The following is an 18,283-nucleotide window of genomic DNA, read 5'->3' on the forward strand; positions in this document are numbered from 1 at the left end:
TTTTTGTAGGTTTTCCAGCATGACCGATAAAACCGCGAAAATTAGCCGACGACATTGCTCCACTAACAATGTGCATATCGGCCGATTTTTTTTTTTTTTTTTTTTTTTTTTTTTTTTTTTTTTTTTTTTTTTTCCTCCCCCCCCCCCCCCCCCCCCCCCTCAGTTTGGACGAAAATTCGGCTGATAAACGACCAGTCAATGGCCTGCATAAGCCCTGGGGCAAATTCCCTTGCAGTGTGGACAGCCCATTTGTGTTTAGTAAATATCTTCACTCCCCATCTTACAGACAAAAGGAGATAATTGTCCATCACAGGGACACAACCTGCAATAAAACAGGTGTTTTAACCTATTCAAGTGTTTTTGCTGCAGTTGGCCTTCAGGTATTAATTAGATGAGATTTGTAACACCACCTGACTAAAAGTGGTCGTAAAATGCATTTTTGAATTTAAAAACCAAAAATTAAAGTATAAAACCAGATTTAACAATCTTATGTTCTGTAGGCCTTTTCGCCGGGTGGCTGGCAATGGAGACTTGAAGTGGGATAGGATCTCCAAGCTGGAGAAGGGACAAGTCTACAAACAGGTATGGATATGAAAGGCAAATATCGGTCTTGAAGGATGGATGAAGTACAGAACTGTCTTACTATAGATCAGGTCACACCGGTGTTATAGGTATATTCAGAATGAGGATTTCAGCGTAGTGAGAAGCTCCTCCATGGTACTTTGCTTAACCACTTGCCTACAGGGTACTTGTACCCCCTTCCTGGCCAATTTTCAGCTTTCAGTGCTGTTGCACTTTGACAATTGTGCGGTCATGCAACAGTGTATCCATATAACATTTTTATCTTTTTTTAACTGCTTTCTTTTGTTGGTGTTTAATCACCTTCTGGGTTTTTATTTTTTTGCTAAAACTGAATTTTGAAGAGATTTGCAAAATTTTATAGCAGAAACTAAAAAAAATGATTTTTCTCAACTGATGGGCACTGTTGGGTGACACGGACTGGCAGGTGGCACTGATGGGGCTACACTGATGATCAGTGTACATGTCCCCTCTGAGTAATACCTATTTATTTATTTATTTATTTATTTATTTTTTAATATGGGAGGTGGTTAAAGGTGCCACTTTTACAATTTGTTTAAAAAAAGTCTGTCTGGCTGAACAAGGCCTGGAGGGCCACTTTTTAAATTCTCATAACAAACAGCAGTGTCACTGACAAACCAGTCTTTCCTCCAAAAGTAATGCATCTAATTTACTTCTGAAAACCACATTTCCTACCTATTCTACATAATAAAATAAGATGTATGCTAAAAATATATTACATTTTCTATAGTAAATCTACAGAATATAAATATTTTGTATTTTCAGCCAGCAGGTGGAGCTAATGGCTCCTTTTCAGATATTTACTGGTCTCTTCTTAGCTGCATTCCTGAAAAGAACCTATTGAGATAAATGACTTGCACTGAAACTTTCAGACACCTACATGACTAGAGTTAAGCTGGCCATACATGGTTCTAGTCTCTGCCAGTTTAGCCTTCAATCCACTTTGGTTCAACCAGCCTACATTCAATTATTGCCAGTGGCTCTAGCTGCTTGCAGTAATTTGTGTTCCAGCAGCTGCTGCACACAGGTTTTTACCTTCATGCAAAGTGTTCCTGTTAGAGTAATAAACTCTAATTGGACTGTTTTGCAGGTTAAATGATTGGTGGCATTAACTGGCACACAAGTGCGAACAGCCGCATTAGCAGTGCTGGTATAGCAGTTGAGTAGAGTGTCAGCTCTTTTGGCAGCTGTCTGTGTGCAGAGGCTTAGGGGGAGCCGTGCTTCCTGGCTTCTGACAGCTCCTCTTCACGTTATCCTCACCCGCTATGAAAGGCTCATCTGTGCATACGTGGCTCTGCTGCTGTACGTCCTGGAACTCTGCACTATATTACAGGATGTCTTCTGGGGAGACTTGGCAACTGGCCAGCCCAGCAAAACAATCTCTGGTGTTTTGTACAGTGAATAGTCTGCTTCCTACAGACATTTAACAATTGGGGAAACCATTTTTGGGTTAAATTTAGGCATCTTAGGAAGCTTTCGATTAAATTTATTTCCTCCCCAGAAATACCATCTAGATATGGCACTGTTTGAATTAGCTGCAGTTAATGGAGTTCTAGGAGGTTAGGGACTAAAAAATCGGCTTGTAATATGAGATAGATGCTGTATACAAATAAAGTATTAGAATGCATTTTGTGTGGGGGAAAGGTGCTGACACTTCTGTAATCCAGTCTGCCTTTCCTGGCAATCCTGCTTTGGAAGTGATCCCAAGTCCACAAACGCTGGAAGTTGTCCATAGGAGAGGCTGTTACTCCAAATGTCCAACAGTTCTCATCTGACTCAGCTTAGAGGCTCTGATTTTATGGTCTATAGAGCATATGCTTTATCTTTCTGCTATAAAAAAAACCCAAAAAACTGCAGTGTATTGGGAACTAGACTTTCTATTTATTACTGCCATTTTATATAGTGCAGACAGCTAACGCAGAGCTTTATATACTGTACATGCACATCGGCCCTGCCCCCAGGAGTTCAGTCCAATCTTGTGTGTGTGTGTTGCACATTGAATGACAGTTGCACAGTGATGCAATATTGTACCCATATGAATTTTTTTCATGCAAATGGCTTTCTTTTGGTGTTTAATCGCAGCTGGGTGTTTTTTGCACTCTGAACATTAAATTTTGCAAACTGGTAATTTTTCGTCACTGATGTGCATTGATGAGGCTGCACTGGTGGATGGCACTGCTGGGTACTGGTGAGTGGCACTGATCACCTGTGCCCTGATGATCGGTGCTGATCTGTTCTGACAATCACCAGTTATCGGCAGTACTTTCCTCACGCTGTGACAATGTGAGGAAAGTGCAGCTGATAACTGGCAACTGTATTTACCCGGTCTGCAGTGTCATTGGGCACAGCTGATCACATGGTAAAAGGCCACTGTGATTGGCCTTTTACCACATGTGATCAGCTATGTCCGTAGGACACAACTATCATGGAGATCGTTGGGGAGAGCTTTCTGGAAGGACGTCATGATGCCCTCTCAGGACTGGCTAACCATGCTGTAGCCATCATTGGGCGATAGCGTGGTTGCCAAGTGGTTCACCTTTGGAACATATTACATGTGCCACCCATTTTTAGGGTGGGACATGTTCCTTCCCATAGCCATGTTGCCTGCTGCCCTCCCCCAATAGTACAGGGAGAAGTTTCCCCATACGATCTGTCAGATTTGAAAACGGCCTCGCATGGCCGCATCACTCATTCAGAGTCTCTTCACCCTTAGTTAATTGAAAACTACAATCCCACATCCACTATCATGGTGCTGTGGAGCGCCATGGTAGTTGAGTGAAGCTTCCTGTCAGAATATCTGCTTGGCTATACATCCCATACGGCAAGCAGATATTCTGACAAGTCTGCAGGAGACCTGCATGGCATCAGCAATCTGATTGCTGGTGCAATGCTTTCCAGGCTCCCTTGGACAAAAAAAGTGCATTTATTAAACTGCAGAAAAAGGAGCATTTATTTTTGTCCAAAAGGTGAACTTATCCTTCAGCACAGACACTAAAAGCCCACAAAGCTTAAGGGGAAAGTGCAGTACAAGAACATTTCCCAGTGTCTCTTAAATCCCAACTCTGGGAATTAAAAAAAAAAAAAAAAAAAAAAAAAAAAATCTACTTTTGCAGTGGGGCCCTCCTGCACTGCAAGGGTGTACATTGTTGATGTTAGGGGATGAGGAATAATGTGTAATACTACTTGCTCCAGCAGGCTCTCTCAATATGTGACCATCTCTCCAAGCCTTTTCTATAGGGCGCTGGTTGCACAATGACATCATCAAATAGCCCTGCATTGTATGTGAAGGTGGCATTCCACAAGCCAGATCCTCCCCTAGCATTAATGAACATTTAACTCCTGCAATGTGGAGGTGGAGCCCTACTAAAAAAATTTAAACTCTTTAAAAATGTTCCAAGTATAGGAAAATACCCGATGATCCTATTTGAGCTGACAATGCTGCCTCTGCTGCAGTGAAGTCCCAAACTGTCGGCTATGCCTGAGTTGGGGGCCCCCCCCCGTTGGACTACCGAACTCTTCCCTCTTTATCTCTACAGAACAGCTCCCCCTTTTTGGTGCAGTCATGCAGGTGACAACTTTGTGCTGACAACACTGCTTGGATTTTCAGTGGATTAGCATTTGTCACTGGATTTCTGGCAGGATCAGCAGTAATCTCCTGTACGATGTTTCAAGAAAACAAGTGAAATATTTTTGTAGTGGCAAGATGTACTGAATACCTTTTTTTATTCAGTACATTAAACTCCTCCTTCCCAGCCCCGGCATCCCTTTTTAACAGGGTCTCTTCAGCTTGGGGGGGCAGGAAGGACTGCTCTATCAAGTATCCACTGTTTGGCTGTCACAGTAGTCGCATGATCGAGAGCCGATTCCAGGTCCTTTGTAAAGACAGAGCTGTCATTGACAGCTCGTTTGCTGTGCTTTTGAGTACACTTTCAGCACATTAAGCTTGGCCGCCCATGGACACATATGTATGGCATGTGGAAGGGAAAGCGCACCCTCCTTGCCGCAACACGTGATATGTAGCAGCAAAGGGTTAACTTTTGACAGTGCTGAGCTGTCCTTATGTATTTGGGTGTGTATGGGGCCCTGTTAAGCCCTCTTGTTGTTGCTGACATGCTTGATGTCTTTGGTATTTTTCATGCGGCTCAGGAACATTCCCCACTCCTTCTTTGTCCTTAAACAGAGCCATGTCTAGTGTTCTTAGAAGGGCCAAGTTTACTTTCCATCTGAAGAGTGGTTGAGTGATTTGTCTGACAATTCTAGATGTATATGCAGATGCCTTTAGCATTGGCACGGAAGACAAATGGGGGGGGGGGGGGCGGTCATGCTGGCTTTGTCCCCACTCTTTTCGTGTTTCCCACCGCTGAGCATGCAGGCTACGTGATTCCTATAGAAGCCCGAGGAACAAAAGGCTTGTTTAAACTGCCCTTAGCTTGTGTGTCCAATGACAACCCAGTGCCCAGTTTTCCTATTCATCGCTTTGCTGAGGTTGGCAGGGAATCTAGTCGCTGTATAATCAAATCTGTATACTAGGGGGTTAATGGTGCTTCCATGCATGTCTATGAACACGTATGTCCTGTTTGTACAAGATGGGTCTCCAAAACAGCAAACGGTGAGTGTTGGAGACTTTGCAGTCAAACTATGAATAATGTTCTTTGAGTCCAGGTTCTGGCACAGTCTAAGGACATTGTGTTTTGGCAGGCTGTCTGATAACTACTAATTTTAGGACTTCCTTCCCATACTTTATGCAAGCCTTTAATGTTGAGAGGATATCTATTTGTAGGAAACGTACCTATTCCAAGACAATAAGGGTAATGTTTCTGAAGTGGTGAGGCCAGATCAGTATTTTTAAGGATTCTGTGTGGCCAGATCAGATATCGAAAGCAAATCGTACATATTGGGGGCATATCATAGATGGCTGTACAAAAAAGGAAACGGAGGAAACCTGTGGATTTGTTTCCCCTAATTCTACTTTCCCTAATTACAGCCTTTTACTTGAAGTGATTTCTAAAGCCTAATTGTTTTTACCGTAATGTATTCCTTGCATTAAGGTAAATGTTTGGCCATTGTATTGGCCCCACAACTCCCAACCCCCCTATACTTACCAGAGCCCTAATTTGATCCAGCACTGCAGGCCTGCCGCTCTTCTCTCCCCTCACTTCAAGATCTCACCAGCTTTGCTGAGGCAGAGAGATCAGTTGACAGCAGACTTTGGCTTTTTTTTTTTTTTCTTAGCTTCAGTTGCTTCCTGGTTTCCATGCCTAGGCAAATTATGTCATTCCAGGAGTCTTCTGGCAAGAGAGCAGGGGTTTTTCTCAGCTGAGCACACCTGCCTACATGCCTGAACTAAGGACAGATGGATTCCAGGAAGCAAATTCTACATAAATCTTCCCTTACTAAAGATGGCCACGATCAGAAATGCAAGGAGCTGTCTTTCATATGATTTCTTAACAAAATAAAGCATGCATGGATGTTGGGAGTTTGCCTTGAACATTAATAATGAATTGAATATGGTTTTTGGTTTCTGGTGCTCGGGTGCAGGTTAGTTCCGCTTAAAGAACACCTCACGTTAGGTGCCAGTTGTACTTAAATTGTCAATGGAGTTGGCCCTGAGAATTCTGCTGGCTCCTGAATTCCATATTGGTTTGTCCACCTATGATTTTAAAGCAACACTTTATTGAATTCTCACTATAACTCTTAAGACAGGTGATATGATGGTCCCTAGAGATGCCAACACATACCTTCAGAGATCTCTGGCTTTCAGGGCTCCCAAAAAAACTCTGCAAACATTTGGTAATGTGCCAGCTTTCAGCTAGGTCTGCTCTTTGATCTGTCCTTGCGCCTTCCTTCAATGTACTGAACAAAGTTGGCTTCTACTTAATGGAGTGTCCATCTTTCACGGATTTTGGTGGGGCTCTCAAAGGCGTGTGGAGAGGCCTCTGGGTTCCTGTCTCGACAATGTGCCAACAGTTTATGTTCTTTGAGTTCTTCAACTTTCAAGTCTTACAAGTAGGAGCTGTGTCCTGGTAGTTGCAAGGCATAGCTTTGGCCCGAGTCGTCGTGTTTGGTGTCTTGTTCTTTTAGTATCCTGTGTTGTCCACTGTGGATGGGTGAATGGTAGTGGAGGTGGGGTAGACTTGCAAATCATTTTTTATTGTGTATTACATCGTTTTGAGTTGTATTAATAGAATTTTGCCTGTTTTGGGCACATTATCAACCTCCTGAATAAGGCCATCTCTCTAGTGGACCAGTTTGTAAAGCATTGGCACAAGTACACCCCCCTTCCCCCAAGTTCTTTCAGTGGAAGTGCAGATGGAAACCTAGGTGATTCTCTCTTCCAGCATAGGGAGAAAAAAAAGGGATGTCACTCCTTCCGATATTCTGCTACTTTGGCCTATTTGCATATGCGTAGGGGTAAGAGTTCCCCGAAAAAAGTTTCATATGGGACCATGCACCTTATCAAAGGTTTTATTAGAAACAACAAATGTGCATTGCACAAATATACACACTGAAGCTGAGAACACTACCGTCAATACACCACCATCAATTCGCCAAATTAAAAAGACATTGTCTAGTCTCCTATGCAGCTGCTCATACATCCTCAAACATACTCAGGGGGTGGGAAGAGCTACAGGTACACTATGGTAACACATAGGGTAAATGGACCAATATAGTAGGTATGGGAGTATAAATGGTATCCTATGTGAAAGAGGTAGGGGTTGAATCAAAGCCCGCTTGTCCTTACGGGACACATCTACCCAGATTGCTAGTTATATAGCACCATCTGCTCCTTAAGCCTACAATACCATAGTGGCTAAGTTGCATGCAATACATATGCATAGGTAATCGACTTCTCACCAACTCTGTAGTGTTCACCGAGCTTAATTCCAGCAAGTTGATTAGCCTCAGGACATGGCGTATGGCGTCAAGGTGCGTATCAGCGGTAGTTGAAGTGCAGTCCTGCCTATTGTAAGTATATAGCTGGGTGTGCTGATTGCCTAGACCTGTGATGGAGGACACTGGACTACCACAGAACACTGGTCACACACAGGGCGTGCGTGGGGAGGTGCAGTCCAACATGTTTCGCCCAATAGACCTACTTACTAGATCCCCAGCTATTGCAGAGATGGTAGGCACTTGCCCACAACTGGTAGCACAATGCGCAAACAAACTTACGAGAGATGCTAGTTATCTCAGAATTCTGTAAACTATTTAATACCTGGCTTATGAGAACCCCTTCCTAAAAAGGCATGTTTGCCTGTGGTCTCTGTCAAATTTGTAAATTTTGTGATACGATGGATGTGTTCGCCAATTGGGGATCAATCAAAACAATATAAGATCCAGGATTTTGTAAACTGGTCTATATGCTTGAATGCCCCTGTAAAAAGTATTATGCATTCGAAGCGGTGGCTTGGTCTACCCAATATATTGGCGAACACATCCGCAGTATCAAAAATATCAAGAGTTAAAATAGAGATGAAGATAGCCCTATAGCGATGCACTTCGATTAATGGAAATCAAGAAGGCCTGAAGGTAAAGGTTCTGCTTCACCTCTCAGATGTGTGGACTTCAATACAGTCCTTCTGCAGAAAGGGAAATAATGTGGGTTTTGTGACTAGACCATTTCTTTTAATTTGAAGTGATGGTGGTGTGCTACTGTCTGTGTATACTTGTACAATGCAATTTTTTTTTTTTTTCCCCTAATAAAGCCTTTTTTGATAAAGCTGCATGGTCCCATATGAAACTATCTTTTAGGGGAACTCTTACCCCTACGCATATGTATATAGATTTTGTTTTGGTGACCACACCCATCTATTTTTTTGCTCTTTGGGTGAGTCAGCAATCATATGGTGGTAGTCTATTATCTATACAGGGTCATTACAATTCCCTTTTTAAAAAAAAAAAAAAAAGTGGTAAAGTTAAAATGCATTTATACTCCAGGAAAAAAAAGTTCTTGAATGATCTAAAACCGAACATCCCCCTTTAACATATTGCAACTTTTTTTTTTCTCTTTTCCAGGGAAACCTATTTGATTTTCTTCGTTTGACTGGCTGGAGAGGTTCTAAGGTGTTGTATTTTGGGGACCACCTATATAGTGACCTTGCAGTAAGTGTCTCCTCTTCTGTGTTTATCGTCTATTCCTTCCTGTATATCTCGTGGTAACCCTCCTGCACGTTTCCCCCCCCCCCAAGGATCTGATGTTGCGTCATGGCTGGAGGACAGCAGCCATTGTACCGGAGTTGGAGACCGAAACCAAAATTGTCAACACTGAGCAATATTCCCAGTCTCTAACATGGATGCAGGCCCTGACTGGTCTGCTGGAGCGTATGCAGGTAGGCACATACATTGCTACAAAATATATAGATCTTGGGGGCGTTGGAGGGATTTCCCTTCCAAGACACCTAATGGGAAGGAGGAAGAAATCTATGCAAAATAAAGGGTAACAGATTTCACTAAACCCCCCCTAAAAGGATTGACTAAACTTTGGGTGTTTTTTGGCGTACTCTGAAATCTTCTATTTACATTTAAAAAAATTTTTTAAATGCCAACAAAACATTCCATATTCTTATGTGCCTACTGTACCATGTTTGTATGAAATGGAACCCTATTGCATTGCTTCCTTTTGAAATCCCTGGTGTTCCTGTCAGTACCTCTGCTTTCCTATTAAACTGACCACACTAGGCATGATCAGTTTCTAGCTGTGCCGAGGACTCCGCCTGTTCTTGAATGATCAGACTTGTCCCGACATGTCCCCACATGCACAGCCATTCACTAGGAAGACCAGTGTTGCGTTTTTTTTCTTTTTTGTGTGGTTTTTTTTTTTTTTTTTTTTTTTTCCTCCCCCAGCTCTGTGCTCCTTAGGCAGCAAGAGAAGAGGCTGTCACTTAAAGGGAAAGGTATTTTTATAGTGTGTTTTTTATGTACTCATTCTTTTGCCTTTCACTTTTCATTTTAAACTGAATGGGTTGTTTTACAAAGTAAGCGTTAACATAGATTTTAAAGCCTGACTTCTCCTTTGCACCATGTTACTCCCCTAATATGGGTGAAAAAGGTGATGTGATCACCAGGCTCATAATCCATGGACTTTTTTTTTTTTTTTTTTTTTTTTCCCTCCCCCCTAAGACCAATTTTGAGAACTTAATTTTTGCTATAAATCATAACAGATTTTTTAAAAAAAATTCTTCATAAATTTAGGCCAAAATGTATTCTACTACATGTCTTGCTAAAAGAAAATCCCAATATATGTAAGTTGTGGGAACTGACTCACTCCCATTTGTAGACTATAGTAGTATCTAACCCAAAGTGTCAGAATACAAACTGCCACTCACATCCCAATGACATAAGTCAGTGCTAATAAAAAGCACTGACTCTGTACCAATGACACTGGCCAGGAAGGGGTTAAAATCTGGGGCGATCAAAGGGTATAACTTAAACATTGTGCTGTGTTACTAGGTAGACATGCTGCTTTGTATCTCTGCTGTGCAGAGAACTACAAAGCAGCATTTTCTTGTTGGCAGGAGAGAGACCTGTTTACACACACTGCTTTCCCTGGCTATTGCTGGGTGCTAGTGGGCAATTTCCAGCTGGGACCCGGTGATTGACAACCCTTGCTACCAATGGCGTCTCAGGGTGGCGCATGCCCCCTACCCAGAAATCCAAATCGTGTGGGGTTGTGTGGGTTTTTTTTTTTTTTTTTTTTTTTTCCCAGAACTGGATGATCTGATCTATTTGCTAAAGAGAGAATACATACAATTTGTAGCCTTATTTAAGCAAGTTGTTTTTGTTTATCAAATATACATACTAATGAAAAGACAAGAGCAGGTCGGCATTTGGTTGTTACCCATGACCCTTTCATAGGGCACAAAATTGCACATCTGTTGCTCAACTCCTGTTCTCTTCTGGATTCGGTTGAGCGGTGTGATGTAATGACATCTGTTGTATCTCTTCCTCTTCTGATGTTTTGTCGAGTTGTTGTTTGTAGAAAATTGTTCAACTAAATGTCTTCTGTGTATGTCAAGGCCATAAATTTTGTCTTGTAGTCCATCAGTGTTGACTTGTAAAGTCAACTTATCAGCAGTAGATAAGATTTTTTTTTTTTTTTTTTTTTTTTTTTTTTTTTTTTTTTTTTTTTTGTTTGCTGGCTTCCTTCCCTGGGAGATGCAAGTTGTATCTGTTTATGGGCTGTCAAATCTTATGACCTCTCACTAAGTATTTTATTCTGTTACAGAATTTCCGGGATCCGGAGTCGCAGCAGATTCTACAAGACTGGATGAGGGAAAGACAAGAGCTCAGGTACTTGCCTATTATTCCTCTGGGAGTTCTGTGTGGCTGATCCCAGTGTGCTTGTACTCCCAATATGCACACATGACTCCCTCTTTGTATACTTCTACCTCTCCTGTCATCAGCAATTCTATATCCAGCAAGTAGGTGCTACTTTAACACTGTCATACTGACTCTCTGGCTACACCTTTGAAGTCATTATCCATGTAGTTTTGTCAGGTTAGGGACTCTGTTACTCTGACTTTTGAATCTGCATGCTTGTTTCAAGCTAGATCCTCAAAGTACTGAAGCCAGCAACTTGGAAAAGGAGGCAGCGTGCCCATGTAGATTTTCCTGACCAGTTCAGTATGGACAGATTTACTTGTGTGGTGATTCTGAGTTGCTTTTCAGAGGCATGTTCTTAGTTAGCTGGATGGCCTTAAGTAGAAATAAAATCTCCGTTTTAGAAAAAAATGAGCAGGCAAGCTTTGCAGAAGAGACCTTACATGGCTCTTCAGTCAATCCTTCTTCTTACCTGCTCAGTCTTAGAATGTAAACCAAGCTGTGCATGCGCAGCTCACTTTACATTCCTGCACAGCCCAAGTGTGATGGGATGACTGAACTCCTTTGTGGAAGAGTAATGTCATACTGCACCAGCAAATGAAGACACAGCCTGCCACCTGCAGAAAGCCTGGTTGAAGATGCCCTGTGAGGGACCTTTAACCATTGAAGGAGTGAGGAAAGTATAGAAGATTCCTAAATGGAGCAATTTAATATATCATAGATTTTCAAACTGTCATTTTATGGTATCAAAGTAGAGCTAAACTGAAAAATGCTACCCACCTCATTCTAGTAAAGCAGTGGTTAAATCCCTTGCAGGCTGTCACCTTTTCATCATTTTCCAGGTGCTAGGTTTTTCGGCCTGTTAGTTGGCTGTTGGCGGAATGACATCATCCCACACGTGCACAGGAGTCATTCTGGCACAGCCAGAGTGTGCCGGGAATGCACACTGAGCTACGCATGGCCAGCTCGATGTGCATTCAATAGACTGCAAGCAGGCAGGTAAGAGTTATTGCATTTCTGTTATCCAATAATGGACTGCCTGCTGACTTTTTTTTTTGCCTTTTTTTAGTTCTTTAATAACCAAAGCCTGAAGGTTCCCAATAGAATTCCAGCTGTCATCCTTTCAGATAGTCGATGCTGTTGTAGTCTTTGGAAAAAGTTACAGTTCCACGAATGGGGAGTTTGGGAACATGTTACAATACTCCACATTGTTCTAAAGGTGAACTTATCCTTAAACAAAAAAAAAAAACCCACGTGGAACATGGGAACTGTTCTGTATGTTTTCAACATGTTCCCATAGCTGCAATTGCACCCCCTCCCTCTGAATGGGGAAACTTCTCCCCATGCTGTCAGATTTGAAAACTGGGTGGCCGTACAGGGCTCCGCCCACACAACCACATCACTCAGTTCATTGAAAATACAAGCCGACAGCCGCTAAGGCTGCTGGGACTTGTAGTCACTCACAGAACGAACACATTGCTGTGGAGTGCCGTGATAGTTCATGGAAGCTTCCTGTCCGTATATCTGCTTACTCTTACATCCGATACAGCAAGCAGATATACTGCTGAGAGGTCTGCAGGATCCTGGAAAGAACTGCACCAGCAATCTGACAAAAAAAGTAAATGCACATTTTTTGCAGAAGAAAAAAAAAAGGCGCATTAATTTTGTCTAAGGTGAACTTATCCTTTAAGGCCTCGGTCACATAGGTGTACTACAGCGTTTGTGTTTGAGGACTGTGCTTACCTGCCCAGGGATGCACATGTGTTCCATGCATTCCTGCGCCGGTATGTCAATTGGGATGTAGCGACTGCATGAACACAGTTGCTAATCCCCAATTTGACATCCATCTGGGTGCACTGTCCTGAATACATAGTCATGTTAAGGTTTGCGCACCAACACAGATGTCAAGTTGGGAGCAGTGGCTGCCAGTGCAGCTATGTCCAATTGACCTGAATGAGACTGTCTAGAGATGTGGGTAATCATGGTCCTCACACTGGTGTATGCTGTAGCATGGCAGTGTGAACAAGGCCTAACAGTATGCTCTATTTTTTTTTTTTTGTTTCTTGGTAAGTTAAGTGGAACCAATATTATTATTTTTTTTTTTTCTTTCTTTTAGGGCAGTGACCAAGAACCTCTTCAACCCTCAATTTGGTAGTATTTTCCGCACCTGCCACAACCCTACCTACTTCTCCCGCCGCCTCTGCCGTTTCTCTGATATCTACATGGCCTCTGTCAGCTGCCTCCTGAACTACGACTTGAGCTATACCTTCTTCCCCCGCCGCACCCCACTGCAGCACGAGGCACCTTTGTGGATGGACCAGCTCTGCACCGGATGCATGAAGACTCCATTCCTGGAAGAAATGGCCCACATCCGCTAAACAAGCACAGGGCCTTTGTAATCTAGACTTGGGACCTAGACATAAGACTTGATGATTTTTAAAAAAAAAAAAAAAAAATTTTTCTTTTCGGTTTTCTTTTTTTTTTTTTTAAAACCAGTGCTGCTTGCACATTGGAGAGCGCAGTGTTTTCCAGGCCAGGTGTGGGACGGTTAAAACCATCTGTGCTTGTATAAATAAGCTGGGTAACAGGGTGTACTAAAAACTAAGAAGCTTTTTGAAGATCTTCCCCTGTCCATTAAGGCCCTGGACTCATTCAGCTGGCTTACAGTGGACAGATTTAAGACTGGAACAATTGTTCAAAGTGAATTTCATACAATATCAGTGTGTTCAGCCTTCCTTGTTCTGGGGCTGAGGAACAGTGCGGACTGATAGTTGCTACTTAAATGACACTCTTGGCTTTGCACCCGCTGGGGAATGAGCAGCTTGACATGCCAGAATGTGTGAAATATTTGGAACTTAACCATCTGTTGGCAAACCTCTTTTGCTTTTTACACCAACTTGGGCTTCTCACAAGGAGTTCATATGACCAAGCTGCATAACTAGAGAAGTACTAAGCTGCTACCTATTTGAGTTACATGATGATGGCATTGTTCAGTATTGTCTGCAATATACCATACCAGTGTACTGACTTGTAATCCTTGTTAAATTCAGTGAGCCACGATGCCAAAATTGCTTACGATATCTTATTTTTTTGTAACATTGGTGTTGTCAGTGGAAGCACGTTACCTGGCCCTACTGGTTAATCAAAAACATGGTGGCTTTTATTGCTGATTTGTCATTCTGTAGATGCTAGTTGCAGTCTTACAGTTCATGTTCTTAAAGCTGCCACAGGCTGAGTAGAAAATCCTGTCCTCTGCCAGCATGCTATAGAAAAGGACCCTTGCTCTGTGTGGATGCTGTGGTCTCTGCAGAGGTCCCTGTAAGTTGATCTTTCTAGCCAGCATGTAACGTGAGCTTTGTGGATTACAGAGCTATGGCTCTGCCTTGGCAAGGGTGTGTAAGATGGCTGCAGAGGAACCATTGGAAGCGGTGGCCTTTCTGGAGAGGTTCAACACACATGCCCATGTCCCTATAAGTTGCGCTTTCCAGCTAGCATGTAGCAGGAGCTGATTGCAGCTATCTAACACAACCCTGCCAAGTCAGATCCATAGCCCTACAGAAAAACCACTGCTTTTGCCACAGAGGATCCGGGCAGGGGTCAGGCTTTTCTACTTGGGCTATGCTGCTTTCTAAAGCTTGGTTCATACCTGCAAGTGCAACTGAGTGCAGCCCAATCCTTTTAATTTGCTGCTGTACTTGTGAGAAATGTGGAAAGGTCCCTGACTGACTTTTACAAAACCCCGTTGCACCAAACTGCATGGTGCTGCGCCCATTTTCAGATGTTTGGGGGTACTAATTAATGGCACCACCACACATCTGCTAAAGGGCAGCATGATTTTGCACACCTTTCCAACATCTGAACCTAGCCTAAAGAAAAACTTTGCACACCTTTTTTGTTTTGATACACCTGGAATCTTTGTATTTTTAAAACTTTCAGTTAAAATGTAGCTAACCAGGCAGCTAGGTTTTTCAGAAGAGGGTTGGCATTGACACCCCATATTTTTTAATCAGTTTGTCACCAAAAAAAAATTCTTGTAAAGGGCTTGTAAATTAATTTTTTGTCTCTGCAGCATGTGGTGAAGTTGATTCTTGTGGTATTCAAATGCTACAGTCCCCTGTGAGTGTTTGACACTCCTGGAAGTGTCAACTGCTAAACTCCTGCATCCTCCACCCTATGGCTATGGTTTAGTCTGCTAGTCCTACTTCAATACCATGTCCTATAATGATGTAGGGACTGGCCAGAGGAACCATTAGGCATGGCAGGGGGACCAGGCATCTGACATACCTGGAAGATCTTTGTGCCATGTGAAGATTCTGCTTTAGTGCGCAACAAAATTTCAACTTGCCAGCTGCTAGATGCAGACCTATATTCCAAGGCTTCTTTTGACTCACTCTAACTTTTGAAAGTGGACCTGTAATTTGACAGATCAGAAACTGCAATTTGGTATAGGCTATGAAAATCTCTGAAATCTTGTGCCAAAGCTTTTTCTTGGCCATTTGTTTTTTCTTCCATAGAAGCAGTTGGGGCAACTCTTGGCTGATAATTTAGCCCACAGGGTCACTCCTCTCCAACCAATTCAGTGAATAAAAATCCTGATGTCCGAGGGGAATAAAGGCCAAGTAGTGGGAAGAAAATTGCTTGGGATAGATGAGGAAGATGAGACTATTGTGATAGACATGTTTGAAAAAGGGGCACCACATTGGATTCTTACCCAATACCTTTTTGTTTCTATAGAATATGTGGCTTGGACCATAAATGATTTGCATTTTGGCTTCCAGATTCTCCTTGACTGACACGTGGTTCATTGTGGCAAAATAAAGTTGACTTTTCATCATGTATACTCGTAAATCGGCCATATTCACCAGTGCATGGTGCAGTCTACTAATCCAAACCTGCTTTTGTATGACATAAGGGAGAACAAAAAATGTCTAATCTCTGATGGTTTTAGGGGTGATTTTAAGGGTGAAAAATTACGCACAAATTTTTTTTTTTTCTCTTTGATTTTTGTAAGCATTTGTTCTCAGGTGAGGCAGGGAGACAGGTATAAGGATGATTTTGGAGCTTTTGTATTTTGGAAGGGCTAATGGAAGTGAATTAAAGAAGTCCATTCCAGAGTTTGTTTGTGGGTTGTGAGTGATTTGGAGTATCTGATATGAAGATTCAGTTGATTCTAAAACCTTGCTGTGAAGGTCCACCATTGAAGTATCATCTCTTCCCTTCTCTGCTTTTGCTGGGTCTCGAAGTATTCGCTTCACCCATCATAAGCTGCTTTTCTTGAGTCAATACTGGAACAGGATCGGCAAGATTGGGATACTGTGGTGGAAGCTCACAGGCAGTCTTGATGGTTGGGTGCATATTCACACAGCACTACTTTGCATCCAAAACTGAAAAGTTTTGACTGGATTTGTTCTTGAATTATGAATTTCAATTGTCTCAGTTAAGTGCAACAAATGCACCTTTTTCCCGGGTTACTGAACTTGCATTCTTGCTAAAGTTCAGCAATCTAGTTCTGGGTAAGGGGAGAAGGTTTGAGATGTGAAGTTTAATCCCTTGCAAAGCAAACTGCAGGGTATAGATCTGTTGATGGGTACCTGCCTTATTTTACTGTCCAGTTTTTTAGGTTTTTATATGTACTGACGTCTCTGAATGTTTCCTTATGTACATGAAATGGCAACCATTATGCTTTTACTTATCTGTTCAATTGTGATTTGTAAAAAAAACCTGTACAGAGGAACTGTCAATAAACCTTCATCAAATTGACTTTGTATCTTCTGGAAAATCTTGTACATTCAGAAACCGCACAGGTCATATCTGAGCCAAAACCACACTGATTAGCATGGGAATGTAATAGGAGGGAGCTCTGCAAGAACAAAATGTTTTTTGGCTGGTGGTGGTGTTGCTGGGTTAGAGGTGCTTTTCTTCCCAGGATCTGGAGCACTGGAGTGAGTGTGTTTTTTTGTTTTTTTTTTTTTTTTTTTTTTTTTTTTTTTTTTTTTCCCCCCCTCTGAATTTAATATAAAATGTATTTCAAAGATTTATTCTTACAAAATTGGGAAGAGCTGTGACAGTCTGAGAAAAGCTGCTATAGACATATGTTCTATACAACCAGGGTTCCATGAAAGCATAGGGTTCCTCCCCAGAGGTTACTAGGGGTTTCTTGAGCAATTTTTGCGCCTCAAATGTGTAACTACTGACCACTATGATCTTTTTGGCTATCTGTAGGGTAGAAGGGGATTTTTTTTTTTTTTTTGCCCCCAATGTAAGGCACATACTAATGTGCTGGTGAGCTGTAGCTATAGTAAATTAGCAGGGGTTCCTTGAGACTGGGAAGTTATTTCAAGGGTTCCTCCGTGTTAAAGTTGATCTATAATAAAGCTACAGTGAGATCAGTTGAATTGCCAAGAATATGAGGGATTCATTGCAGATGTGGAAAACTTTTTTTTTTTTTTTCCCCCTTCGCTCTTATGCACTTAATGCTTTACAAGTGCTTTTTCAAGGGAATTGACACTTGGACTGTAAAGCAGCTGCACCTATATATACAGTGCATTCATAAAGTATTCAGACCCCTTCACTTTTTCAATTTTGTTATATTTCAGCCTGATAATGGTTTAATTTTTTCTCAATCTGCACTCCAGTTTTAAAATTCTGTTTTCACTTTGTCATTATGGGGTATGAAGTATCACATTAGCATAAGTATTCTGAACCTTTGCAGCAACACTTGAAATTTTAGCTCATGTGCGCCTTGTTTCACTTGATTGTTGCAGAGATGTTTATACTCTTTGATTGGAGTCCACCTTTTTATAGGAGGTTTGTGCACCTTTCCAAATGTCCAATCAATTTAATTTACGAAAGGACTCAGCTGACCATGCATACTGTTTCAGAGCAAAAGCTCAGACATTGCTGTTGTTGCAAGGCACAGATTTAGGGAAAGGCTACAAAATTCTGCTGCACAGAACTTTACTTTGAGCACAGTGGCCTTCATAATTTTCAAATGGAAGATGTTTAGCTCTTGGAAGAGTCCTGGTTGTGCCAATCACCCAGCCAAACTGAGCAATCAGATTAGAAGGGCCTTGGTAAGAGGTGACCAAGAACCTGATCACACTGTCCCATCTCTGCACAACAGCTTTGGAGCTCAGGCTGTTTCAGAAGGAAAACTATCACTTCATCCCTTCACTGACCTGGGCTTTACAACAGAGTGGCTAGATGGATGCCTCTCCTCCTGTATAACACTCATGAAAGCCCACTTGGAGTTTGATGAAAGTCCTTCAGGTGCTGTTTTGCAGACCAGAGAATCTTGTTCCTTAGTCTGAAACAAAGGTTGAACTGCTTGTTCTCAATTCTAAACATGTCTGGTGGAAACCAG

The 18,283-nt window shown here is 42.0% G+C and overlaps 1 protein-coding gene across 1 annotated transcript in view; it reads left to right on the plus strand.

The window, feature by feature from the left end:
- LOC149439375 (5'-nucleotidase domain-containing protein 2-like) overlaps nucleotides 1-16,680 on the plus strand; it is a 59,605-nt gene extending 42,925 nt beyond the window's left edge. The window contains exons 10-14 of the mRNA XM_089659097.1: nucleotides 501-582; nucleotides 8,617-8,703; nucleotides 8,790-8,930; nucleotides 10,826-10,890; nucleotides 13,037-16,680. Of these exons, the coding sequence (XP_089515223.1) occupies nucleotides 501-582; nucleotides 8,617-8,703; nucleotides 8,790-8,930; nucleotides 10,826-10,890; nucleotides 13,037-13,298 (637 nt within the window). The 3' untranslated portion in view covers nucleotides 13,299-16,680. The remainder of the gene's footprint in view (nucleotides 1-500; nucleotides 583-8,616; nucleotides 8,704-8,789; nucleotides 8,931-10,825; nucleotides 10,891-13,036) is intronic.
- Nucleotides 16,681-18,283: the final 1,603 nt, after the last annotated feature.

This window comes from Staurois parvus, unplaced genomic scaffold, assembly GCF_062004578.1.
Source record: "Staurois parvus isolate SC_StPar_1 unplaced genomic scaffold, SC_StPar_1.0 ptg001132l, whole genome shotgun sequence".
Lineage (NCBI taxonomy): Eukaryota > Metazoa > Chordata > Amphibia > Anura > Ranidae > Staurois > Staurois parvus.